A 27,974-nucleotide genomic window follows, 5' to 3' on the forward strand; every position below is an offset into this window, starting at 1 on the left:
CTATGGAAAACAGTGTGGAGATTCCTCAAAAGACTAGGAATAAACTTACCATATGACCCAGGAATCCTACTCCTGGGCTTGTATCCAGAAGGAAATTACTTCAGGATGACACCTGCACCCCAATGTTCATAGCAGCACTATTTACAATAGCCAAAACATGGAAACAGCCTAAATGTCCATCAACTGGTGACTGGATAAAGAAGATGTGGTATATTTATACAATGGAATACTATTCAGTCATAAAAAAGACAATACAACGCCATTTGCAGCAACATGGATGTCCCTGGAGAATGTCATTCTAAGTGAAGTAAGCCAGAAAGAGAAAGAAAAATACCATATGAGATCGCTCAAATGTGGAATCTAAAAAACAAAAACAAAAACAAACAAACAAAAACAAAGCGTAAATAAAGGACAGAAATAGACTCACAGACAGAGAATACAGACTTGTGGTTATGAGGGGGCTGGAGGGTGGGAAGGGATAGACTGGGATTTCAAAATTGTAGAATAGACTACACTGTATAGCACAGGGAAATATACACAAAATGTTATGATAACTCACAGAGAAAAAAAGGTGACAATGAGTGTGTATATGTCCATGAATAACTGAAAAATTGTGCTGAACACTGGAATTTGACACAACATTGTAAAATGATTATAAATCAATAAGAAATGTTAAAAAAATCACAGGAATTGAAGTGGGGGGGGAAAGCCAGATTATAAGTTTAAAGAGGAAAAAAAAAAAAAAGAAAAAAAAATCAAATCAAATAACTACTGACCCAGAGGGTGGACCTCTGAAACCCCATGCCCTCTAGGGGAGGGGCCTGGGGCAGGTCACTGTAAACAGAGCGGTAAGGCCTGTGGGTGGAAGTGGAGACATCAGACCTGTGGGGTTGGGGGGCTGGCTGACCTTCCCAGACCCCGGATGCTCCCCAGTCCGCACCAAGGAGGGACCGTCTTCGGGACCACAGCACACTCCAGGCTGTGATTTTTGCTCCGTCATTTTCAACGTGTGGTTTCCGAGACTGCCAACATACACGTTGACATCTAGAAATAGAAGTGTGGGAGGCAGTGTAAGAGGTTTGCGTGGACCAAGCTTGGAAGTGATAAACATCACTTCTACTTTTATTATATTGGGTATAGCTCAGTCACTTGACCCCACCTAGATGCAAACAGGATAGGAACCGGAATCCCTAGCTGGGCAATTTTTTTTTCCCCAGCAACAACATATACTATGAGGGAGAGGCACATGTCTTGGGTCTTTTATCTTAGTTTCAGTTCCTCCAGAAAACACACTTTTAGACAAGACTTTTCAAATGTTTTATTTGGTAAGTATAGAAACACAGGTTAGAGAATGGGAAGTAAGACAGAGATAAGAAGGCATCCAAAGGATGTATGGACAAGTCAGTTACCACTGTGGAGCCTGGGGCTTAATTCCACTGGGGAAACTCTGGGAGCCAGGGTAGAATATCCCAACCAAGGGGCTGGCAAACAAGAGCCTTCATACACCAACTCCTGCCAGTCATTGAGAGTTTTTCCCATGGGCCATAAATCCCCTGCCTCCCTGCCTTCTGTGCAGGTGGCAAAGCAGACTCCTGGTGTCAGAGAATGCCTGCATGCAAAAAAAAAAAAAAACACAGGTTCTGGCAGTTGGAAGTTTCCCAGTGTGCCTGTGAGGGGTGAGGTTGATGGATACGTATGGGATACTAAGGGTCTGCTCCATGGTCTCTGCCAGAATCCACCACATGGTCCAGTGACATATGGACTAAAAAGACCAGCAGCTGCCCACCCCTCACCCCCATACAATTGCATACGTAACATACAGTGGTGGAGGAGGGACAGAATAACAACAATAAAACTCCATTTCATAAAGGGGAGGGGTGGAGACCGGGAGCTACTCCTGGTCAGTATCAGCTTTGAAGTCCTACTGGGCAGGCATGTGAATTAATCAGGCGGGGTGGTTCCTCTGCTCTCTGAAAGTAGTTTCCTTCGCTCATTGCTCTCCAAGGTCCTGGCAGCCCCCTCTGGGAGGGCCTACTTTTCCACTCCCTTCTCTAGCCAGGTCTGGATGGGCTACTGAGGAGTCTGTGCTCCTCGGGGGCTGTATGACTTTTCACCCACTTCCTACTATGCAAGCTTGAAGACTGTATCAAAGTTCGAACACTCCAGATTTCTGGTTTTCTTTACAAAACAATGATCTCACAACCTTAGTCACCTTCAGATCTTTTTGCTCCCAGTCAGTTTCATGTGGTGGTCTTCTACTTCACACATACAAGACAAGGCCAAGGCCTGATGGTGAGAAGATACATGAGACACTTTTAGATTTAGATCACTTGTTACTTCCATAGATAGCAAAAAAAAAAAAAAAAAAAAAAAAAAAAGAGAAGCCAAAAGTACCATCTCCCACACACCAAAAAGGATGACACCAAAGAAAAGGGGCTGGTGACTATAACTTGAGTTGTGGGAAATCCCATGGCTGGGGAGCCAAATCTAGATGGCAGCTAAGTGCTTTTATACTCTGCAGCTCTATTCTGGGGGGAGTGGTGCAGGAAGCCCCACACCTCAGCAGAATCTGGGAGGTGATGAAAACTATCTGATGACAGCCTCCTAGAGGAGCCAGGAAGACGGTTGGGAGGTGGCCTCCATCCTCTCATATTCCAGCAGAATCACAGGGTGTTTGGCTGGGGCTCAGATGTGCTGCAACTCCAACCTTTGCCTATATGGGTGTGTGCAGGGTCGTCAGGAAGCCACGGCAGAGCTGTTCCCCTACAGTAGTAGCCACACCCACAGTTCTCTCCTGGACTCATTTTCAAGACTCTCTCTCAATTGATAGTGCCTACCCAGCTTGGATGGGAGGACCAAACTCTTTACAAGATCATTTCCACATGGATGGGTTGTAATGGACGTTTGCTGTGCAAAGGTTTATCTCTTGTTTTGGGGGCCTTGATGTAGTCAGCTTTTCTAATCTTGCAAAACCCCACAGGTTTGAATTTTTTAATTCCCTTTAATTTTTTGTGTGCAAGCAAGCCAATTCTTCTGAGTAGCCAAAGCAACCAACACATGTTGCTGACATTCTATTTTACCTGCTCTTCCCTACATTTCAGCAGACCCAGTAGGCCTACTGAGGTCTCCTTTCCCATTACCCTCCTACCTTCCAGGTACTGAAGACAACAGTTTCATTAAATATTTTGCCACTACAAAGACTATTTCTGTAGCAATAAAGATCATTACTAATCTCATTTCAAAAATTATATATCCCCTTATTTTTACACATTTCTTTGCATACAGCACAGGAAACAAATGTAAAACTCAATCCCTGGAAAAAAACCTATTTTTAGCTTATTTTTTGGTTTTCAGAAATCTTATCTATGTAGCAAAATATAACAAGAACTACTCATATTCCTACCATTCGTATTTTAAAAGTAACTATTTTGTCATATTTGTTTCATGTATTTTCTTATTCTACAAACAGATAAAGTTCCCTTTAAACTTACTCCAAGCAGGGTCTGGAGTGTCTGGCCCTAGGTGACAGAAGTGTCAAAGAAACAGAGGGGTGGCCCTGAATGCCAGGGAGGGGAGGGGAAAGTTAATCCCCAGACCCCAACTTCGGAGGCAGCTTCCTGAGGGCACATCACAACGATTCCCCATTTTCAACAAAATCTTCATGGACCAAAACCCATATAACGACTTTCATCCTTTACTAAGGAACTGCTATTCAGGCAAAGTAACATGCATCAGAGCCAGTCTGAGGGGCTTGTTAAACTCAGATCAATGGACTCAGTAGATGTGGGGTTGAGCTCAAGAATGTTCATTTCTACAAGTTCTCAGGTGACGCTGATGCTCCTGGTCCCTGCACCACAGCAGGTAGAGAACCAGTGCTCCAGCTAATGCCCCAGACTAGGTACCTCGGAGACAGACACAGACCGTCTCTGCCCATGTAGAGACACAAACGGGAGACCCTCTCATCTGGTCTCCTATTTTACAGATGAGGTCGACTCCCTGCTTTTTAAAGCCAGTCACTAAAAGCTAAAGGGTTGATATCATTTCCCTCCTCTTCTTTAGCAGCACCTACGACTCTCCTCCTCCCGTGAGGCTTCCACATGGCACCAGGCAAGTCAGGGGCAGGCTCCTGCCTGCCGTGCTGACCTCCGTGCAGAGACGGGTGGCAGCACGTGCCGGGGAGCACCCTGGGGGCTCAGCAGGGGCACTGGGTTTCCAGTCATGCGACCTCTGCTCAAGCCCAGGTGCCGCCACTTCCTGGCTGTGTGGCCCTGGGCAAGTTACACAGTCCCTGAGCCTCACTTTCCCATCTATGTGGCACAGACAACGATGCCACATGCTAGAAGACTGCTGAGCAGAGTGAGCAGGAACGTGCAAGCAGGAGTCCTCTATCGACTGTGAAGGACCCAAGAATTAGTAATTATTATTACACAGCTCACCACAGACTTACCTCCTCACAATGAACTTGGTGGCAGGATCTTCTTTTTGTTTCACATCTCTAGTAACTTTCGTTTATGTGTAAGGTTTTCCTCACCCTCTCCCCGACAAGAGGCCTTTACCTTTAAGCCACAGTGTCACTGATTCTGACTCACCTTCCGTGGGTGTGTTTACACACTTAGATCCAAGCTGTTCTTTGCCATATTGAGACTCTAAAAAGAAAAAGAAAAAGAAAAAGAAAAACAATCAAGGCACAGAGGATTAAACTCTCACATTACTTAACCTTTAATGAAAAAGAATATGAAAATGGATATATGTATATATATGTACGACTGAGACATTATGTTGTACACCAGAAATTGACACATTGTTTCTGACTATACTTCAATAAAAAAAAATAAAAAAATAAACTTACATTACTCAAGCAGAGTCATAATCTTCTTAACCTCAGTAGTCAAGAATAAAATGAGGAGAAATGTGAACGCAGCAGTTCGTCATTGGCCGTCAACAAGCCAAGATTCTGTAGTTCTTCTTTACTTCCTCTCCCTGATTTTTGTTATTTGAACATTAGGTTCCATCCTAGAATATGCCCAACACTCGTGGTGTTACACAGCAGGAAAATGGGATGCTCACTGAAAAGGTTTGGGGCAGGGGAACCACTGAAGACCTTGGGAAAGAACTCTTTCGCGTCACCCTGACATCTTTCTTCTCCTTAGATCTCTTGGCTGTGGTAGCTGGTGAGCAGGTGAGCACGTTCGTTCTTTATTGGAGGAAAAAGAATCCAGTCCGCCAGCCCTTGGAGTCAAAAAGACTTGGATGCTGTCTTAATACTAACACTCACTGAGACCTTAAACACATCGTTTAATTTCTCTAAGCGTCAGTTTTTACATCTGTAAAATGGAGATACCACCATTTGCCTCACAGAGCTGTTTCGAATGATAATATAGTTTCTCGTTGTAAAATATTTATTGAGGAATCTCTCTTTTCCCTGACTTTATTTTTTGGATGTGTTAGGGCCTCTTCTAGCCATGGGCGCTTGTCGAACTCCCAACAGAGCCCAGGTCCGCCCTTACAAGCCATAAACCCAGAGGCTCTAGCCCTAGCCTTCCCGGGACGCCACGGCCGGCTGCACCACTCCATCCCCGCGGGCACCGCTCCACAGCAAGTGGACAACTCCGCCCTCTCCCGCAGCTACCACGGCGTCACTTCCGCCGGAAGAGGCGGGCACGTCCGCGCGGTTGGCGCGAAAGTCGGTTCGGGGTTCGGCAATTTCCGGGTCTGAGCCTACTTCGGGGCCGGGGGCGCCGCCGGGTGCGGCGGGTGTGCGCCGGGCTGGCGCCCGACCCCAGCCGCCGTCCCGCGGGCCGCGCGCCCCCCGACTCACAGCCGGGAGACTCCCAGGCTCCACCGAGGTGAGTGAGGCTCGTAGAGAGGACGCAGCTCCAGCCCCACCCCGCCATGGAGTCGCGACGCCGCCTCTGGCCTTCGGGGCCGAGGTTTCTCAACCCTGTAAACGGCTCCCGGACCAGCGGGTGGGACTTAGACGTGAGAGAGGACGTGGCTGCGGGTGGATGGAGAGCCGGGCCTTTGCCTGGGACCAGGGGAGCAAGAGCGTCCGGCCTTTTAGGAGGCATGACTTTGCTCGCTGATTTTCCTGTTTATATTTAAAGTCTGTTTACTGAGAGCTGAATAAGCGGGGTCCACGGATACCCACAGGGACCTTTTCGTTCTGAGCATCCTTGAGCTAAGTGCAATTGAATGTCCATAGGCCTAGGGGACTTAGAGCCTCAGAGCATAGGCCCTCGATGTATTCAATTTAGCGACCTTAATTTCGTCCTCTGATTTGCAAAGATTGGTGTTGTCATCATTTTCCTTGACTTTGCCCACCTTCTGGTGTTTACAAACTGTAATGGACGAATTCACGGGCAAGACCAGAATGTTTGTTCATAAGCGTTCTTACCTGTGCAGAAAAATAGTTGCTTTAAACATTTAACTTCATATGTAATGCGTTTTTGCTCTTATTAATGGTTCCTTTATTTTGCCAGTTCAAAAATGTCCAAAAATGACAAAGAACCGTTTTTTGTGAAGTTTTTAAAGTCGTCAGACAATTCCGAATGTTTTTTTAAAGCTCTTGAGGTAAGAATTCTTGAAAACGTCTTGTTTGATGCTGTGAATTTTCTTGTTTTGGTGCTCTTGATTTATTTGGCCTTATATGTCTTACGCAGTTATTTAATTTTCTTAATAGTTTTACTGTAGTCTACATTAGGAGAGATATCATTGTTACACATTTTTAAATTGACATATTATGTATTGGCAGAGGCTTGCAATCTTAATAACATTTCTATTGAAAGTGGTGGACCAGCTGTTCTTGGAAATTAAGTTGTTTTGTCTATTACCCATAGACCTTTGTGTGTTGAAAAATTTGAGTTGGTCCTGTATTTGTTACCCTTCATTACTTTTGTTAATTGTTTAAAGTTTCATTATGTACAGTGTATTATGGGAGAATATAGGGGTAGCGTAGAGCCTTGCTACTCACAGACCCCAGCAGCATCACCATGGCCTGAAAGTTGGGTCCCAGCTCAGAATTACCAATTAGAATCTGCTTTTTAACAAGATCCTTTGCACATTAAACTTTAAGAAACACTGTTGTAGCAGGTTTTTCTTTGAAGGTTCACTCCTTCAGTAAATAATCGTCTGATAAGCGGTGTTCTAGTACTTGGGATACATCAGTGATAAGAGCAGGCAAAGATCTATACTTTCTTAGAACTTACATTCTAAGTTCTAGCAGGAGGAAATAGGCATTAATCAGACATGTAAATGAGTAAACTGTATAGTATGTTAAAAGTGCTAAGTGCTGTGGGAAGAGAAAAGCAAAACAGGTTAAAGGAGAGTATTTTAGATAGAGAAGGGAAAATTACAATTTATTTTAAGTAGAATGTGATCAGGGTAGACTTTACGGAGAAGACAATATTTGAGTACTCTTGGAGCAGATGAGATAATGAGCAATGCAGATATCTAGGGAAGTTTTCAAGACAGAGGGGACAATCATACACAGGCCCCTGGGAAAGTGCTTACATTGTCTATCCAACACGAGTGTGGCTGTGGTGTAGTGAGCAAGGGATGGAGGAAGAAGGTTAAGGTGTGCTTCAGAGAGGAGAGTAGAGAGGTCATGTGGGCCTTGTGGGCCATTGTAAGGACTTCAGCTTTTTCTTCCAATGAGATGATGAGCCAGTGGAGGGTTTTAATCAGAGGAGTAACGTGATCTGAGTTAATGGTTTTGAAAGGATCACTAAGTATTTAACATAGGACTTCCAACATTTGCTCAGAAAATATTTGAGTGCTTACTGGGAGCCAGGATATGTTGGCAAACAAGATAGATCATGAAACTTTCATTCTTATAAGGGAGAGAGACAAAAACTATAGCTATATGTAATATCAATGTTATTTTTCTTCATAAAATACATTACAGGGATAGAGAAAAAGTATTTTAGAAAGTATGATCAGGAAAGGCATCTCTGAGGAGGTGACATTGAGCAGATCTGATTGAAGTGAGAGATCAAGTCAGGGGAAGTCCTGGGAGAAGAGTGTTCCAGGCAGCAGGAACAAGACAAAGCATCTAATTGAGATCATGTTTAGCTTGTTCAGGCCTAGCAAGAAAACAGGAGTGGCTAGAGGAGAGTGAGCCAAAGGGATGAGAGGTAGAAGGTAAGTGCTGGAGACAGGCAGGGGCCAGACCCTGTGGTCTTGTAGGCCACTGTAAGAAATTTGGATTTTATTCTGAGTGGTCAAAAGCTATGGGAGGTTTTGAGCAGAGTGACATGGCCTGATTTGTATTGTTGAAAAGATTAACTCTGTGTAGAGAACAGAGTTAGGACAAGGGATGGAGAAGGAACCACTTTGGAGATTTCTGCAGAGGTCTAGTGAGAGATGACGGTTGCTTTCAATAGGATAAGGGCTGGATTTGAGATGGACTTTGAAGATGGAGTTCATAGGACATAAATACAGGTAAATAATTTTAGATGCATTATTTCATTTTTTCTTTCAGTCAATAAAAGAGTTCCAGTCAGAAGAATATCTTCAGATTATTACAGAAGAAGAGGCATTGAAGATAAAGGAGAATGATAGATCACTTTATATCTGTGACCCTTTTAGTGGCATTGTCTTTGATCATCTCAGAAAGGTTTGCTCACTTTAGTGTATTCCTTCGGTGGCCTGTTATTTTGGTTTGTTTTTGTTTCAGTGAACATAAGTTCTTTACTGATCATGAAATATTTTGCAAATTATGAATACAGGAAATCTTTTGGTTTTGGAAGCCCAGAATAGTATTTTTAAAGGTTAATCATGTTACAGTAGTCTTTGGTTAATATGCAATTTTTATATTTCAGGGAATTTAGCTTCATTGAGTGTAAGTTAACCCAATAGTAATGAAGCATTTTATTGATGAAGTTCTACTATACTTACATTCAGTTTGATTACAAGAAATATCAAGGAAAAATAATAAAGAATAGGAAAAGACTTCAACATAATGCTTGGTTACTTACTGTCTTACCTATGTGCACTTGAATTTTAGTACCTGTACCTTGTATAGGGTCTGAAAAATTATATGCTAAAAGGAATCATTTCGGGGATGAGCATTGCTAATATACCAATGAGCCATCTTATTTCTTTCTGTTGATTCTAGAGTCTACTGACTCATTACTTTTTTGGTGTCTGGACAAGAGAGAAGCATTGAAATAAAAGTAAACTGGCTGTAATTCCATTCAGATTACAAAGAAGTGATTCTTGTTTGAAGGAGAAGAAAACATAGAAGAGTAGGTAGATGCAGTACTGTCTGTGCAGTATACGGAAGGTCTGTGCCCACCTTTGCCAGAAGCATTGCTGGTCTCACCCTCCTTTTGCAAATAACACTGGCTTGTCAGATAGAATCAATAGCATCAAAATCTCACTTTTCTTATGACTGACCAAAAAGATAGCAACAGTCACTTCCCCTGTAGATTTTTAAATTAGTCATGCTTTGGTGACTTTGGCAACTGTAGGCTTTTAGTCTGGCTTGGATGTGCTGATGTCAAGCAAGACTGTCACCTTTCTCAATTATCAATGAAAATGAAAGGTCATTTTTTGAGTAACCTGCAGTATCTTAGGAGAAGTCATTGTGGGTCTTCCTTGGGAAGACATTAAGTTGTGGACAAAATATTTTTTTTTAATGTGGAAAATGCCTAGGATTATACTTTTTTTGGTAATACAATAGGTATTTTAGAGGAGGATTATTTGGGCTGTTATAATTTTAAACTGCTTCATTGGCTGGGTGCTTCATTTGAAAAGTAAATGTAGAGATTTCCTAATTATTACAGCATAAATTTATTATTCATAGTCACCTGTCATTAAAATTGTGTTTGTTTCAGAGATTTAATGGCAGCTTAATGCCAGTTTTAAGTTAGTGTGGCTTTTGGAGCTTATTTCTTTTGATAGCCTACATTGTTTGGTTTGCTTGGGTGTGTATGTTAACATGTGTTATGTGTGAGGAATTATATAATGGTCTTCATTTTTGTTTTTCTTGTTACAATTTGGTGGTTTTTTCCCCATGGTCATTAACTTCTATAAAGAATTGGTAAATATTACAAAATGTAATTTTATAAGACTGGAGGGCTTTTCCTACTTATTTAAACTTTTTCTTTTTTTGTAGCTTGGCTGCAGAATTGTTGGTCCTCAAGTAGTCATGTTTTGTATGCACCACCAGCGATGTGTCCCAAGAGCTGAGCATCCAGTTTATAATATGGTTATGTCTGATGTAACCATATCTTGTACAAGCTTGGAAAAAGACAGAAGGGTAGGTGTTGAGAGGAATGTCATGATCTCTCTCTCTCTTCATATATATTTTCCCACACTTAATTTTTCTCTGTGCGGGGGCTACTTGGAAAGACCTTGCACTTGGTATTCATGACTTAACAACAAAGTCAGGATGACAGTGTATTTTTTTTAATTTTTAAATAAATTAAATACAGTGAAATCTTTCATTGAAAACTGGCTAATAGAAGTTTTTTGTTTTGATTTAAAAAAGGAAACTCATTTTTTTCTGCATAATTGATGAGTTTGTTTTTCAGTCACATTTTTTCCACCATTGGTTAATCTTTTAAAAAAGGATTCTGAGAGTTATATATAACATACATGTTTTTATATATTATATATATAATTTATATTTTTTAATTATGTGTATATTAAAATATATTGTTTACTATAGAAGCAACATAGTTAAATAAATTCATGGAGTTGAAAAAGATAAATATAGGAAAATAATGTGTATAAAGGTAATCTAACATTTATACTTTACATTTATCTTCCAAAAAGTAATTTTGTTTATTATTTAACTTTATAGTGGTGAGAAATGTTTGTGCATTCAAGCTAACAACAGCAAAAGATTTTTATGGGATATTGTATAAAAAACTGGAAGAGATTGTTTGCTTCAGTGTTAATAATATATTTTCTTTTGGGGCTACAGGAAGAAGTTCATAAATATGTACAAATGATGGGTGGACGTGTATACAGAGACCTTAACATATCAGTAACTCACCTTATTGCAGGAGAAGTTGGTAGCAAAAAATACCTAGTCGCTGCGAACCTAAAGAAACCTATTTTGCTTCCTTCTTGGATAAAAACACTTTGGGAGAAGTCACAGGAGAAGTAAGAAAGATATTTTGACATTTTCTAGATTTGAAAAAATGATACATTCAGTCATTTTGACATATTGTTGGTTTTCATAGGGGAGGTTTCATGATATCCTCTTCGGATTTGCCATTTTGGTGCAAAAATAAGATTATTATTCTTTCCTCCAATGGAAAAAAAAGATAATCTGCAAGCTGTCATTATCATGGTACAAGTTGATAGGTAGAATGAGCTGTGGGCTTAGCATTAGCTATAAGGTAAGAAATGCTTTGATAATAAAATTGTTTTCAGTGGTAAACATTCATTAAATAGTTGAGAAAATCATTGTGGCAAGTGTAGCTGTTACGTTGCCTTATCCTCCAAGGCTGTGCCTGTATGTTAAGTTGGAGAGTAAATTTTAGCTGCTTTGGCATTTGTGTTCCCTCCCAAAAGGGGCATATGTAAGGTTGAATATAAACATACATAAGCCATTAACTGAAATGCGATCATTCAGTAAATGTTAACTGAGCCTATTTTATGTACCTGGCGTGAGCTAGGCATTAGGTATAAGTAGAGAGCAAAACAGGACAGCGTCTGTGCCTTTGTGGAGCTTAGAGCCTATTTCAAAGGATAGAATTGAGTTTCCTTTAAAATTAGACTAACAACCAAAAAGTCCAGGTACCACTGTTTGAATTAAATAGGCATTTTTCCAGTCTTCCTTTCAACACCACCCAGCACATCCTAAACACGTCTCCTCATTGGCACCCTCATTCCTAGCCTGTCTCATCAGCACATCTGCCTAGTATGGCAAAGAATTATATTTTTGTTGGTATTCTGACAAAAATCATTGCTTATTATTTATATAGTATAGTGGACGAATTAAAAATCTGTTTTCTAGTAGACAACCAAAGAACCTTTGGGTGTTAGAAATTTAGAAATTTTGGAAAATGCACTGCTTTGACCAGCATGGACTTAGAGTTAATGAAATATATATTTTCCCTTAATACAGTTTTATTTGAGAGGCTCTATCTGAAACATTAATTTTTATTAGAGACATGATTTGAGCTAGATGAGCAATTAGTATAATTCTAAGCGTGTTTGTCAGTTCTCCTTTTCTTAAAAATGATTAAAATGCTAAAAAATGAGGAAATCATTCATGATATTCCTATTGTTTGTCATTATTCTCCTAGTAAATTTTTAAGCTATCTGGTATATAAAATATGTTGATTTTTTTCCTTTTTATCATTTGTTTTCCCCAGAAAAATAGCTAGGTATACCGATATAAACATGGAAGACTTCAAGTGTCCTGTTTTTCTTGGTTGCATAATCTGTGTGACTGGCTTATGTGGCTTAGACAGGAAAGCAGTACAGCGACTCACAGTTAAGCATGGAGGTCAATACATGGGACAATTAAAAATGAATGAATGTACACACCTCATTGTGCAAGAACCAAAAGGTAAAATTGTTTCCCAAATGGATGAATGCAAGATTGTCTCTAGTATTGAACATTTTAAAATCTTTATAGCATAGCTTTTACTTGTGACATGTCATAAATCTGCTATGATATTTTTTCCTCTAAAGTCTTACAAAGATAGTTTGGTTTACAATCTGTAGGAAAATATCATGACTATCCTAGTGTTTACAAGGTCATTGAATAAATATTAAACAAAAGTTTCCAGTGATGTTTTATCTAAATTTATTATCAGAGCTTTAAGTCCCCACATGTTACCAAATACTTAAGAGATGAAAAATTTGGGTGAATAACAAAAAAGCTAGTAGATGTAGCTAAATTGTGGTTTTTTCTAATGATAAATTTTTAAGTCTTGGCATAGTTTTTAATTGAATGAATCAGCTTTGCTGAACGGACTAGAAGTTTTAACTTGAAGATAACACCTTGCAGAACATGAGACAATTAAAAGAAGAAAATTACATTACCAAGAAGCAGCAATTAAAATTGTTACTAATTTTGGTGTTCTATAACCTTTATACCTATTCTGGAAAATATTTTTTATCAGTACTCTTAAAATATGTAAAAATTGATGAGATGAGAATTTTGTTAATATTTTTATCTCTATTTTTATCTATACTGTGTTTTACAAAACTACCTAAGTAAGAAAATTAGAAAAAAAAAAGTTAAAGTTAATTGATAATTGTCCTTAAGTCAGAACTTCAGGTATGGCCAATTATGATTGTGTGTAAAGTTGATAACTGCTGTTGGTTTTCTGAATCTGAAGACAGTTCATCTCTTAGCTCTGAAGAATGTAAAAAAGGAAAACCTTTTCATGTTATTGTTTACTACATTTGACCTCAATTTCTCTATCATACTATTTCAGAATGCATTGTATTAAAAGTTTTTTTAAGGCAATAAGAAAATACATTTTTAAATATGATTTATTTGTCTATTCACCTGTCTACCCTAGACTTCAAATAGAATCGTATTGACGTAGGAGTAGTCTATTGAAAGTTGGTATTTTTTATATTGCAGACATTTACACTTTTCACAGTTGTTTCATGTAGTCTTACTAAAACCACATAATTCTGTGAGTTATCCCACGTTACAGACTAAGAAGCTGGTTTAAAAAATTTAAGTGATAGAGGCTATACTCAGTCAAGTCTGACATTATTTCAGTTGCCCCACAGTTGCCTCTGTCTCTGCAGTTTAGTAAAAGATAAACTCCCTCACATAGCATATGCGTTTACACAACACATAGAAAATATAATTGGGTAATAACCTAAAATATTACTTTCTCATACACTATATAGCCTATTGGTTAAAAGTAAGAATAATTGCTGGTAACTTTAATTTTGTCTCAGGTGGGGTTTTTTTCCATAACCTGTCATAATTTGAGTATTTCTGCAAAAACAGATTTTAATGGTTTGTATCTCTCTCTCTCAATGAACATAATAGGTCAAAAATATGAATGTGCCAAAAGATGGAATGTACACTGTGTGACCACACAGTGGTTTTTTGACAGTGTTGAGAAAGGTTTTTGTCAGGATGAATCTATGTACAAGACCGAGCCTAGACCAGAAACAAAGAGTATGCCTGATACTTCAACTCCTACTGGCCAGATCAACACAATTGATAGTAAGTCTCTGTAGGATTAAATAAACAATCATTTTAAGACAATCAGTTTTCTATGTAAGAATTTATTTGTTAAGGGGATCAGTGAGGTACAGTAATGAATTTCATCTTTTCTTGCCGTGCTTCCAGGTATAATTGTATAATAAAATAACCAAATTGTATTAAAAAATTAGTCCAGAGCTCCTGATATTTCTTTTTATAATGAATGCATGCTTTCTTTTATACCCTGATGTAGTGTAGAAGATGATTAAAGAAATTAAGAATACTAGTAGGTAAAGACTAAAAATAAGGGAATTCATTTTTTAAAACTTGACTGGCATACAAATATTAGTAAGTTTTCTTTGTTAGTTTACTGCAACTGTTATAGATCATCTATATTCATATAAAATTTGAAACCTTTTCTGTCTTGGAGGTACCATGTTAGCAATTTAATAAATGTTATAAAATCTTTTTCAAATATAAGCTTCCTGGACCTTAAAGTCAGCAACGTCAGATTTTTATTGGAATCAAGTCACTACTAGGGAAATGTATTAAATACATTTTCATTTAAATAAGATATGAACCTTAATTTCATTTTCCCTTTTCATACTTTGCCACCGACATTTTCAGTAAAAGCATTTGAATCTTAATCTGGAAACTGTTTATAGCTCTTTTTGTATAAGGAAAGTTAATCTATAGGAAAATGTGTAATCAGAATTATTTTATCTTCATAAATTTATACATCTCTTGTTTAATATGTAGGTCGTACTCTTTCAGATGTCAGCCATATTTCCAACATCAATGCGAGTTGCATAAATGAATCTATATATAATTCAGTTCTTAATAGCAAAGTGGAGCCTACTTTTGAAAATCTGGAAAATCTGGATGTCAGTGCATTTCAAGCACCTGAAGATTTATTGGATGGTTGTCGGGTATGTCTTTAACATGTAGTAAATGCAGTAAGTGATAATATACATTAGTACTTCTGGTTTCACTTTGAAGACCCTTCAGAGTTGGACTTGGCCTTATCTGTGTAAACCCTCCACTCTAGCTAAGCAGATGCTCTCATTAGGCCATGTCCATCTTTTAGCTGTTAGGGTCTCTCTGCCTGGGATGTACCTCCATCTGTCATCCTTTGAAGTTCATAGCACTTTTCAACTCTGCTCATAATTTTTCCATCTACTGTGTTTTGAGAGCATTTAGTTTCTGAACCACTTAATGGATTTTTATTTATACCATCATTTATTAGGTGTTTATAATATGCTAGACACTGTTAATTATTTCATATATATTGTTAATATGTTGTATATAATCCCACTTAATTCCCATGAATAACTCTAAAACAGATACCATCTTGAGTCTAAGACTTCGAGGATTAAAGTTCTTGTTCAGAGTCTCACACTAAGTAGCCAGCCATCTACTCCAAACCCTGTATTCCTAGCCTGTATTAGGCACACTGCTTTGTTTAATAACTCTTGGGCTATTTAATTTTTTGTGTGTCTGAGTAACTATCTTATAGTGCCTTGATGGAAACATCACATGTGTCTTCTAGAACGGAATACTTAATATATTCCTGCTTGTAGAATCAATAGGCTATGCATTAATTCTCAAAGAGTAGCAAAGATTTAACCCTCTTTTATTCCTAAGGAAACTGGACAAATTACCTTCTTTCTATACTTTTAAAACTTAGTTTACTGGCAGAACAGAAATTCTGTTGCATAATCTTTTATCCTAGACAATACTAATTCTGGATATGACTTAATTATTCTTTACTTATAGGAAGTGTATGATTTCTAATTTTTGTTAAAAAATAGTCTTTGTTTCCTTTTTAAAATTTTTTTTTGAATTTTTTAATAGAATTTTTTTAAGCTTTTAGTTTTTTGGGGGATGGGGGAAGTAATTAGGTATTTACTTATTTGTAAGGGAGGTTCTGGGGATTGAACCCACCACGTCATGCATGCTAAGCTTGTGCTCTACCACTGAGCTATACCCTCCCCCCAAAATATATTCTAGTAATAAAGGTTATTTAGTTTGGGATATAAATGCAGTTAGGAACAGAATGGTCATTCTTAAGAAATTTTTTAAAGACACGTTATTAAAATAAAGAAGATTGTTATTGATTAAATTGGCTTAAATATATACATATTGATAGTAAAAAACAACTTACTGCATACATATTATCCTCAAAGCATTATGCTCAGCTCTTTGACTTAAATTTTCTTATTTAGTCAACTCTGGAAAAGATATCTCAATTTATAAATTAGAAAATTGGTTTAAAGTGTCTTAAGTATCTTGGCATGGTCATATGGTTAATCATTTGCAGCTAAACCAAAATTTAAACCTAGATTTTTTGAATTCAGACATTTAACTCCAGTTTATTTCTATAATTACTGTAAAATTTATAGGTAGAAAGATCTTTACAATTTAAGAGGCTATCTGCATTTTAGAAATTTCTGTGCACTAATATTCAGAAGATAATTGATTCTGGCTTCTATTTTATTTAAAGCCTCAAAATACCTATCAAGTGTCTACTGTAAAGGATAAAATGCTCTGAGATTGTGAGGAAGTGATAAAATAAAAATTAAGAATCCTTAAAAAATCAGTTTCAGCAAGTACTCCAACTCCTAACATATGGTAAAATGTACATGAATTGTCTTATTTACATACAATGGGTTTAGATGTATATTTTTAATAAATTGGTTTCTATGTAGAGAAATAAACCATTTTAAATGCATTAATCTAAAGTAAGTATTTTCTTTCTTTGCAGATATATCTTTGCGGTTTTAGTGGCCGAAAGCTAGATAAACTAAGAAGGCTTATTAACAGTGGAGGTGGAGTTCGTTTTAATCAGCTCAATGAAGATGTAACTCATGTTATTGTGGGAGATTATGATGACGAATTGAAGCAGTTTTGGGATAAATCAACCCACAGGTTTTGTCAGTTTTTAATTCAAAGCAATTTTTACTATGTAATGATTTTTCTTAAAATTACATGTCCCTGCAATTATGGAAGCTGCGTGGCAAGTGGGATGATGGCCTTTATCATTTAAACTAATATATAACAATGTACTATTTTTGTAGGCCTCATGTGGTGGGAGCACAGTGGTTGCTAGAGTGTTTTAGTAAAGGTTATATGCTTCCTGAAGAGCCATATATCCATGCTAACTACCGGCCAGTGGAAATTCCAGTTTCAGATCAACCTGAAAGTAAAGCAGCCCTTTTAAAAAGAAAGAACAGCACCTTCTCTAAGAAAGACTTTGCTCCTAATGAAAAGCATGAACAAGCTGATGAAGATCTGCTCTCTCAATACATGGATGATAACCCAACAGTAGGTAAGAAAGAGTGATTAGTGCTTACAGTCTTTAAGAAGTATTTTAGTAGCAGAATGCATACGTAAGTGATTTCTGCCAGATGTTCTAGAACTTGAGTTGAACTAACCTTTTGCTTCCCTTGAAGTTTTATGTTTGTTACTTTTTCTCTAAGCAGGCAAGACTAAGGGGTTCTGGACCCTCTGACCCCCTCTTCTCTCCTCAGCTCACCTGTTCAACTTTGATCTGTTTTATATACAGGCATCAGTTGGTTTGTGTGAGTTTATAACAGCCTGAGCTTTTATTTTAACCTTATAACAAATGCGTCTTACTTGGTTATTGTGGTCTTTAATGCATATAATGCATGTGTATATTGCTGTAAGTAATATATACACTGTTCCATTTTGTGTATATTTTAACTTACATAAATGATATATAGCGTGTACTCTTTTGCTGCATTGCCCGGAACATGAGAGATTCATCCAATACAAGTAACTAGTTATAAATATACCATACATAATTTATTTTCCCACCTGGGACATTTTTATTGTGTGGACATGGCTGATTGATAGGATATGTGCATCTTCAACTTTCTTATATAATGCATGTTGCTTTCTGAGAGCCTTTAAAAAATTATTTATTATTGTATTGTTTAATTTTAATTTTAATTTTGGTGGGGTTGGGGAGGCAGTTAGGTTTATTTATTTTTTGAGGAGGTACTGGGGATTGAACCCAGGACCTCGTGCATGCTAAGCACACGTTCTACCACTTGAGCTATACCCTACCCCTGCTTTCTGAAGTGTTCATTATAGTTTGCCACTATATACTAGAATAATAGTAAGGATCCTGTTGTTGCACATTCTTTCAGCATTTAGTATTTCTTGTAAGGCTTGAAATTTTTGTTAATTTGATGGATGTAAAGTAGGATCTCATTGTGATTTTAATTTCATAACTGATTGCTAGTAAAGTAGAGAATCTTTTTGAGTGTTATTTGGCCATAATATTTTAAGATAGTTGAATTTTTCAATCTATTATTTTGTGGTTTGTGCTTTTCTATCTTATGTAAGAAGTTTTCCTATCCTAAGGTCATAAAGTATATATACTTTTCAGAAGTCTTAAAATTTTATCACATGTACATCTTTAATCCATGTGGAGTTAATTTTTGTATATGATAAGTGTTCAAATTGTACCTTATCCATGTGGATAATCACTTTTTTTCAAACTTTTTATTGAATAAGCTATCCTTTCTTCACTAATTTGCACTGCTGCCTCTGTCATTTATTAAGAATATGTTATGTGGGAATCTGTTGAGGCTTTTTATTCTGTTGCACTGAGATACCACACTGATAAACCATCTTGTTATTATGCCTTGTGATATGGTTTGATACCTGAGATAAAAAGACTCTAATTTTCTTTACAAAAGTGGCTTACCTATTCTATACAAATTTTTAAAATTAGTTTGTCAATTTGAACAAAATCAACATGGGAATTTGGTTGAAATTGTATAGAATTTATAGTTTGAAGCAAAATTGACATCTTTACAATGAAAAGATCTTCCTATCCATTACAATGTAATGACTGTATAAGATCCTAAACATGCTTTGTTACAACAACTATTCTTAATTTATTTTCTATCTATATTATGTAGTCATGTCTTGAAATTACATTTTTGATCTGTTTGCCGGTGTATAAGAATGAAATATTTTCAATATTGATCTCAAGTCTTATTTTTAAACTTTTCTGTAGAACATTTTGGGTATTGAATTTTTTTAATTAAGGTAAAATATACATAACAATATATCATTTTAACCATTTTTAGGTGTGCAATTCAGTGGTATTAATTATAGTCACAGTGTTGTGCCACCGTCATTACCATTCATCCCAGAACTTTTTTGTCTTCCCAAACTGAAAGTTTACAGCCATTAAACAATAACTCCCTATTCCTCCCTTCACCCAGTCGCTGGCAACTACCATTTTGTTTTCTGTTCCTGTGAATTTGGCTATTCTAGGTAGTTCATATAAGTGGGAGTCATACAATATCTGTTCTTTTGTGTCTGGCTTATTTCACTTAGCATAATGCCTTTAAGGTTCATCCATGTTTTAGCATGTGTCAGAATTTCATTCCTTTTTTTGAGACCTCTAAGTTACTTTATTGCCTGGATGTTTCTTGGACCATCATACCTGTGTAAATCTGTACCCTAACTTACTTTGAGGACCAGCCTATGATGATAAATTTTCCCAGAAGAGATGTTTTCCCCTTTGACTCAAAGCCAAAATCAAGTGTGCCTGTCATCTCCTTTTGCAGGGTGGATTTGTTGTTGTTGGTGGTGGTGGTGGTGGTGATTGGTTGGTTTTGATCTACATTTTTACTATTGGCACTTCCCTTTAGGGTTTCTGAGTTTGTTTCCTCAGGGTATCCTGTACCTCATCTCTAATTTGTTTGAAACCTTGACTTGACTCCTGTCCCCTTGTGTGATATCCTTAAATTCCAAGGGTCTGGATCACTACCAAAATAAATTCAGGGTAACCATTAGCTTCAGTAGTCACTTAATGCTCTGGATTCATGCTACTACTTCATTTTTAGCCCTTGAGAATTTCCCTTGCTTTCTTGCAAACTCAGCTATGCGTTTGTAAGGATGTCTTTAATATTTCATCCTCTGTTTTCAAGTGTTTTATAGTGATAAGGTTTTGAATGTCTAACCTACCATATTCCTAGAAGGAAACTTTCAGTATTCCTTTTTTAATCCACACTATTTCTGTTCATCGTGTATTGAAAATCTGATTTTTGTCAGACCATTTGCTTATGCTTCAGTAGTGTATCGTATCAGGAGATCATCCTAATTTTTTAGGGTTTTGTGGTATGAAGGAGCCACAGGTTGACTGGAAGCAGTTCTGTGCACTATCCTTCAGCAAGGGCACTTGGTGGAGGCAGGCAGTTAGTTTCTCAAACCTTCCTTTCTAAAGCAGCTACTGGTCTACTGACTTTGAAAGGATTTAGTGGCAGTAAATCTCAGTGAATTCGCAAGCACCTTAAAAGAATGTAATCAAGTATTTTACAGTTACTTCTTAAAGCAAAATTACTTTTGATTTGAGAGAGCTTTTTTAATAATAGGCTTGTAAAAAATGTCAGGCGTCCAAATGACATCTATTTGAAAAGAGGTTTATTGCTAAAATAAATGGAAAGAACTTCTGTAGACATGTTAATTTAGTCTGAGTCTTTAATAACTTTAGGGTTTTAGTAGTAGTCTGAAATTTCACTGGATTTCTTCCCATCTCACCACCAATATACAGACATCAAAGTGGGTTTTTTTCCCTCTTAGATGTGATTGTGAATCCTTGTAATTGCAAAGGAAATTTGCTTTTACATTTTATACTAGAAATAGCTATTTTAAAAACTACTTTTTCCATAATGTTGTATAATATATCACCTTTATTTCCATCTAAGCTTATTCATCCTCAAATATATCTATAAATTTTAAATATACTATTATCCTTTATTTCTTATAGTATGAAACTTGAGGGTCAAAGAGTCTCCTGACCTACTGATCAGTAAATGCTCTAGACAAAACTGCTTCTTCAGTGTCAGTAACATTAATTTAAATACTTGTATTAAGTAGGAATTAAAATATGTGTGTATGTATATGTGTCTAAATACATATATGGCAGTAATTAGTTTAAAATGTTAATGTCTGTTGAAGATGAGGATAGAGATTAAAAGATGGCACTGTAACATAATGCTGTGGATCCTAGAGGCAGATAGACTTTGGTTTTTATTTCATTTCTGCCACCTGATAACTGTATGACCTTAGATAAGTTACATAACCTCTTTAAGCCTGACTTTCTTCTTGGAAGAAAGGGTATAGATATACCAGTAGTATCAGCCTCATAGTTTCTTTCTTTCTTTCTTTCTTTCTTTTTTTTTTTTTTGACATTTTTTATTGATTTATAATCATTTTACAATGTTGTGTCAGATTCCAGTGTAGAGCACAATTTTTCAGTTTTACATAGCCTCATAGTTTCTGGAGCATTGATTACATGCATGTAAAGCACTTAGCCACAGTGCTTGTATAAATAAATAAGTGAAGAATCCTTGAATAGCTTCCGGGCTGGTTGGAATCCCATGAAGTAGGGCTTGGCAAACTTTTTTTTTTTATAAAAGGCTAGACAGTAAATATTTTAGGCTTTTCTAGCCATATTCTGTCTCTGTCACATATTCTATTTTGTTTTGTTCTGTTTTTGCAACCTTTTAAAAATGTAAAAGCCATTAACACACGGAGCCTACTTTGGCTCCTAGGCTGTAGTTTGCCAATCTCTGCCAATTAAGGTGTTACCTTCCAACAAGACAGCACTAAAGCTTTCAAAAAATACTGAGTTTTTACCTCTTAAACTTCTAGGATTGATTTCACAATATTTATTGTGTATTAGGGACTACACTTTTGTTATTGACATTTATGTTTTAAAACAGCAATTTTTTTTTCTTCTACCCATTTGTCAGCCAACTTTATCCTAAAATGAAGTAGTAGAGACTATTTATTGGATCCTTGATCAGTTGTTCTCATAAGAAATCTGTATAGAAGCTAAATAGCTCCAATTTTGGTATGAAACACTTTAGAAATTTTTGAAAGAGAAGTAACCATAATTCCCTTATTATTGCATTTATTCAGTTATTTCCATGTGAAGGGCTTGACCGCTTATGCCTGTTACCTCTTTTTGTTCCTTAATGATATTTTCTCAATTCTACTGTGAATTATTTAAACCAGTTTTGGAACTAAGACAGGCCCTTGGAGTTACTGGAGCTTCATAATTTTCAACTAATTAGAGTTTCTAATACTCTCAGTATACTTAGAATAGAAACATGATTGCTGTATCCTTCCTAATGGAAGATGGTAATATTGGCAACACTGTTGGTAACCCAGAAGTTGGGGTGGATTTGTATTCTTTCCTCACTGTATATTTATAAAGCTTTAGTTTTTTAAGTGTGGTCATAATTCTTAGGCTCCATGTTACCTTAATATCTTTACTAGGGAATAAACTTTATAGAATAAGTTATCTGTTAGAAAACATTTCTTTTTCTATTCCAGTTGAAGCTGTGAAGTCTGAAGCTGAGCCCTTTAATGATTCTACTCATGTTGAGCCCTGTAATGATTCTACTCATGTTTCTCTGCAAGAAGAAAATCAGTCTTCTGTCAGTCATTGCCTCCCTGATGCTTCTACAATTACTGAAGGTTTATTTAGGCAAAGGAGTTTCCTTGTTTTGGGTTTTAGTAATGAAAATGAAACTAGTATTGCAACTATCATAAGAGAAAATGCTGGAAAAGTTGTATCTCTTCAGAGCAGAACTGTTGCTGATTATGCTGTGGTTCCTCTGCTGGGGTGTGAAGTACAGGCGACTGTGGGAGAAGTTGTTACCAATACTTGGCTGGTAAGAAAACACTCTAGCCCCTGAAATGTAGTATTGAAGAATATCTGAATGCTAAGAGTGCTAATGTTTATTTCTTAGTTCAGTTTCAGTAAATTGGTATTTGGATTTGAGCACTGTCTGGATTTTGCTTTTAGCAGAGAAAATTATAAATAGTGAAATACCCAAGTTTCTTGGTCCTAATCCTGGTAAAATGAAGGTTATTGTATTGGAGGGCCATACCAGCAACGTTCCTTCTCAGGAAGTTACTCCACATCATCTCATACTATTTCAGTTTTCCTTGTTTTCTCACAACCAAAACATAACATTCACTTTTGTACTATTCCATGTTATTGGCTTATCACGGATAATTTCACCATTGGTTTTTTTTTTTAACTTTCCAAGAATTAAGAGAAAAAAATTATAAACTAATACATTGGAAGAAATTAAATTTAAAGCAATATTCAGTAAATTCAATGATATTTAGTATCCTGTATAATGAATTGATTTAAATATATCTTTAAATATTATAATTTTAAATGTGTTGAGAATGAGCATACACAAGTTTATATTAAAGTAAAATTGCTTTTCATCCAAACTGAAGTTACTGCTACTGTAACTGAAACGGTGTTAACCATTGGTTGCTTATTTCAGGTTGATGTTAATGTTTCTCTTGTTTTTAAAAGGTAACTTGTATAGAATATCAGACTTTAACTGATCCAAAGTCAAATCCTCTCTTCACGCCAGTCCCAGTAATGGCAGGAATGACTCCTTTAGAGAAGTGTGTTGTTTCATTCAGCCAATGTGTAGGAGCAGAAAAAGATTCATTGACATTCTTAGCAAATCGCCTTGGAGCAAGGTATGTAGTATTTTTAGTGCACCTGCTGTCTTGGTGTACTTTCTATCTGCTTTGACTTGTAGAAGAGCATTCAGATTAGAATTTGGCTGGGTGTCTTCATAATATTTATGGGAAGTTCATTATTTATCTATGATGGCTCAAAGTGGGAGAGGGGAAAGTGCTGTTAGATGGATGCCTGGCAAATGTTAAGACTATAGGCATTAATGCTTACCTACCAGGAAAAGGAAGATTTAAAGCTGATACATGGGCCGTTATTGAATATTACTTGTCTAAATAAGCATTACTCCCTTTCATGTGCCATATGGATGATTTATTCTTTCTCAGTATACATTCATTGTTTCTCTGCAATGCAGATGTTAAGTGGGAATAATGAATACTTTGGGAGAAGGAAAATAAATTTTAAAGTTAATTCCAAAATCCAAATTAGCCCAACCCCTAAGTGAACATTAGATAGTGGCTAAAGGAAGTAGAAAACTGTTGTATCAATAAATGTAAATGAACTAAACTTTTACATTAAAGGAAAGGTTCTTTTAGATTAGATCTTGAAGCAACACTTAAAATGGTTTTAAACAAAAGACACACCTAGGCCAAAGTGATTCAGAACATTTGGGGAAAAAAAAGATGGGCAAAGGTATGTCAAGTAAATGCAAATAAAAAGAAAGAAGGGGGTTGCAATTTTAATGTTAGATGCCAGACAAGTTTGGAGTCAAATCAAAAGGCATTAAATGAGAAAAAGAAGAGCGCTATAAGTAAACAGTGCTGGTCGTACCAAAGGTAATATATATATTGTTAAAATACATATATATACACTCTCTATATATATACACTATGTATACATACACAACATACATACACACACACACACACACAAACACACACTCAGTAGAGCATGACTGTCATGAAACAAAAACAACAGGATATACGAGGAGGAATCAGCAGAAACACATTACTTGTAGGAGACTTTAATTCCCGTCTTTTACTTCATGACAGGTCAAAGAGGAAACAAGGAAGGAAAAACAGATTTGTATTTAAACAGCACAGTTAGCTATCTATTCCTGAAACAGTGACCATACCTTTTCAGATGCCTGTGGCCTGTAAAGAAATTGGCCACAAAGAAAACCTCAGTAAATGAAAGTAGAAAGTACAGGCCATAGCCTAGAAATCATTATCAACATAATAGTAACAAGCAACTGCAGTGCCCATATTGTGACCTCAAAATACCATTTCCCACTAAAAAAAAACGGAAGCTTAAAAAAATGGTCAAGTCTAGATCTGAGTGCCAGTGAATTTGGAACATTTTGTCAGACCAGATAGCAAGTATATTAACCAAAAACTACTAAGGGAGCGTTGCGTCCAAAGGACCTCCACTGGCCAAAGGCAGGAAAGTTAAGTATTACTAGAGATAACAGGGAACAGGAAGAGGAGAGGAAGCCTACAAGCTAAAAGACACAAAAAGTTAAATGAAATGTTCAAGTATGCACTGTGATAAAACTAAAGAAAAGTAAGGAAGTGATTACCATAAATATCCAAATAATGGCTACTATTAGGAAGGGAGGGAAGAGGAGCTATTATTGAGAAGAGGCATGTTGGAGAGGTTCTGGAGTGACTGGTAAGATTCTGTCTTCTGACATGGGTGGGGATATAAGGATATTCCCCTTATGATAATTCAGTAAATTATTTCCTTTTCTGCTGTGTTCTGTATTTGAATTATACTGAATTAATAAAAAGCTTTTAGAAAAAATGAATTGTAGAAAATAACAAAAATATGGCAGCAGACTCTAAGGGGTGTAACTAACGCAGTGCTCAGAAAAATTCAGTAAAGTGCTTATGCAGAAAATTAATATACAGAAGTCACTGACCTTCATATACACAGCCAGCTAGAAGAGCTAAGGAAAACAAAAATCTTTTACCACATCTGTGGTAAAATAAAATACCTAACAACATGATGTGGAATCTTAAAACAAAACTAAACAAATTAATAAACAAAACAGAACTGAAATGGGGGAGGGTATAGCTCAGTGGTAGAATGCATGCCTAGTATGAACGAGGTCCTGGTTCAATCCCTGGTACCTCCATTAAAATAAGTATACGTAGGGGTCCCCCCCCCCCGAAAATAAATAAATAAATAAATAAATAAATAAATAAATAAATAAATAAATAAATAAATAAATATTTTTAAAAAATAGATTTATAGATACAGAGAACAAACTGCTGGTCACCAGAGGGGAACAGAATGGGGGGTTGGGCAAAATAGGTGAAGGGAATTAAGAGGTATAAACTTTCCGCTATAAAATAGTCTTGGGGGTGTAATGTACAGCATAAGTAAAATAGTAATGCTGTAATAGCTTTGTATAGTGACAGATGGTCACTTGGCTTATGGTGTTGATCATTTTTGTAATGTATTTAAATATCAAATCACTGTGTTGTACACCTGAAGCTAATATGTATGCTAACTATACTTCAATATTAAAAGAATAAGTTTAAAGTGAAACTTAGAAGAGCTACTGAAACTTGTAAAATGCTATTGAGGGAAACAAAATAAGACTTGAATGGTAAGAAAGATGTACATGTTCTTGGATAGGAAGACTAAACATTAAAGAAGTTTCTGTTATCCCTAGCATTAATGTATAAATTTTACATGATCTCAATAAAAATGCTGAAGAAATTTTTTTGTTTGTTTTGTTTTGTGTTATGCATCAGTGCTCTTGCTATCAGTAAGTACTTTTTAAAAATTGTACTTTGTTTTTCATTTACTCAGCAAATTTTTAAGACCCCCCCCCCACCTTTTTTGGGGGGTGGGAGGTAATTAGGTTTATTTATTTACTTTTGATGGAGGTACTGGGGATTGAACCCAGGACCTCATGCATGTTAGGCATGCACTCTACCACTGAGCTACACCCTCCCCAGAGATTTTTTAGAGAGGGCAATAAGCAAACTCATTCTTAAATTCATGGGAAAATATTAGCAAGCAGGAAAGTCATGAAAATTCTGAAATAGAGTAGTTATTTAAATATATTTTATAAATTTCACTAAATAATAGTGTGTCTATAAGTAGCGGAAAGTTCAATAAACAAGTTAAAAAGTCTAGAAATAGACCCAAATACAAATAAGAATTTGCTATATGATAAAAGTGATATATCAACTTGAGGAAGAGATGGTTTATTTAATAAATAGGATTCAGTAAAGTTGGAGCCATACTTAAGAGCCAGCAAAATAAATACCAAATTGTTCAGTGGGTGAAATGTGAAGAATGAAACCATGAAAAGTACTAGGAAAAACATGGGAGATTAAACAAATCTTAAAAATGAGGAACTAGAACCTAAAGCCTAGAGATCATAGAAGAAAAGAAAATTACATTTATATTTCAAGTGATGGACTTCTGTTTCTGCCCCCATATTCTCTTTAATATTCTGTGATCTTTAGATAGTCACTTAATTTTTCTGTATATTTCCCCAGGTTGTATCTTTACAATAATTTGTAAAATATTGATAACTCACAAATATTGACAGGATCGAATGAGATTATGTGTGAAAATGCTTAGAGAAATTGTAGTTGGCTGAAAGGTATAACGTATTATTCATATACTTCCCTTGTTCTGCTGGTTGTTTGATGCCCCATTGTGGAAGGAAAGGCAGGGTGAGTGGGTAATTTTTCTGGTTATTTCTTAAAAGTCTAGTTTAATTTGCTTATGTTTTTATAAATTGTAGCAGTACATTTTTATCCTAGAGTAAGCATTTGTAGGGGGATTGATTTAAGAACTAGAACCAACTTTCAATCTGTGAGGATTTTTTTTTATACTTAGAAGTCTAACAACACTGTTGTATTAGAAACTTCATTCTTAACTTTGCTGGCTAATTGTGCACATGACCATTTGCTTTCTTTAAATATAACTTCCAGGGTTCAAGAATTCTTCGTTCGCAAATCCAATGCAAAGAAAGGCATGTTTGCCAGTACACATCTTATATTGAAAGAACCAGGTGGTTCTAAATATGAAGCTGCCAAGAAGTGGAAATTGCCAGCAGTCACTATAGCTTGGCTATTGGAGACTGCTAGAATGGGGAAGAGAGCAAATGAAAGCCATTTTCTGATTGAAAATTCACATAAAGAAGGTTAATATTTTCATTTTGTTCTTTATTTTGTTCAATTTGACGATTTCTGGGATATGAATGTACTAAAGCTTGTTATTAGGAAAAGTCATTGATTTCCCCCTTTCACGTGAGCCATGTTGGGCATTCATTATGAGGGGAAGGGAATAAATGTGCGTTCATAGCAC

At 36.4% G+C, this 27,974-nt stretch overlaps 1 protein-coding gene, 1 long non-coding RNA gene and 1 other non-coding gene across 6 annotated transcripts in view; 1 reads left to right on the forward strand and 2 right to left on the reverse strand.

Moving 5' to 3' along the window:
• Positions 1-1,303: 1,303 nt before the first annotated feature.
• On the reverse strand, positions 1,304-5,607 carry LOC106729005. 2 transcript variants are annotated; one of them, XR_001365274.2, is made up of 3 exons: positions 4,850-5,607; positions 4,448-4,646; positions 1,304-2,286 (listed from the first exon to the last, which is right to left on the reverse strand). It is a non-coding gene; the product is annotated as an uncharacterized LOC106729005 (long non-coding RNA). The 2 variants fall into 2 exon arrangements; XR_001365275.2 differs by having other exon boundaries at positions 4,590-4,646; positions 4,850-5,598.
• An 89-nt stretch (positions 5,608-5,696) lies between these two features.
• TOPBP1 (DNA topoisomerase II binding protein 1) overlaps positions 5,697-27,974 on the forward strand; it is a 54,319-nt gene continuing 32,041 nt past the window's right edge. The window contains exons 1-13 of one of the 3 annotated variants that reach the window (XM_032488218.1): positions 5,697-5,846; positions 6,480-6,570; positions 8,480-8,614; positions 10,118-10,261; positions 10,931-11,112; positions 12,333-12,529; positions 13,982-14,161; positions 14,900-15,069; positions 16,905-17,068; positions 17,218-17,468; positions 22,526-22,866; positions 23,529-23,701; positions 27,599-27,810. In XM_032488218.1, coding sequence (XP_032344109.1) covers positions 6,487-6,570; positions 8,480-8,614; positions 10,118-10,261; positions 10,931-11,112; positions 12,333-12,529; positions 13,982-14,161; positions 14,900-15,069; positions 16,905-17,068; positions 17,218-17,468; positions 22,526-22,866; positions 23,529-23,701; positions 27,599-27,810 — 2,233 coding nt within the window. In that variant the 5' untranslated portion in view covers positions 5,697-5,846; positions 6,480-6,486. Of the gene's footprint in view, positions 5,847-6,479; positions 6,571-8,479; positions 8,615-9,115; positions 9,246-10,117; positions 10,262-10,930; positions 11,113-12,332; positions 12,530-13,981; positions 14,162-14,899; positions 15,070-16,904; positions 17,069-17,217; positions 17,469-22,525; positions 22,867-23,528; positions 23,702-27,598; positions 27,811-27,974 lie in introns of those variants that run through there. The other 2 variants (XM_032488217.1, XM_032488219.1) reach the window with 2 other exon arrangements.
• On the reverse strand, positions 26,532-26,603 carry TRNAV-AAC. Its single transcript has one exon. It is a non-coding gene; the product is annotated as a tRNA-Val (tRNA).

This window comes from Camelus ferus, chromosome 1 (genome assembly GCF_009834535.1).
Source record: "Camelus ferus isolate YT-003-E chromosome 1, BCGSAC_Cfer_1.0, whole genome shotgun sequence".
Lineage (NCBI taxonomy): Eukaryota > Metazoa > Chordata > Mammalia > Artiodactyla > Camelidae > Camelus > Camelus ferus.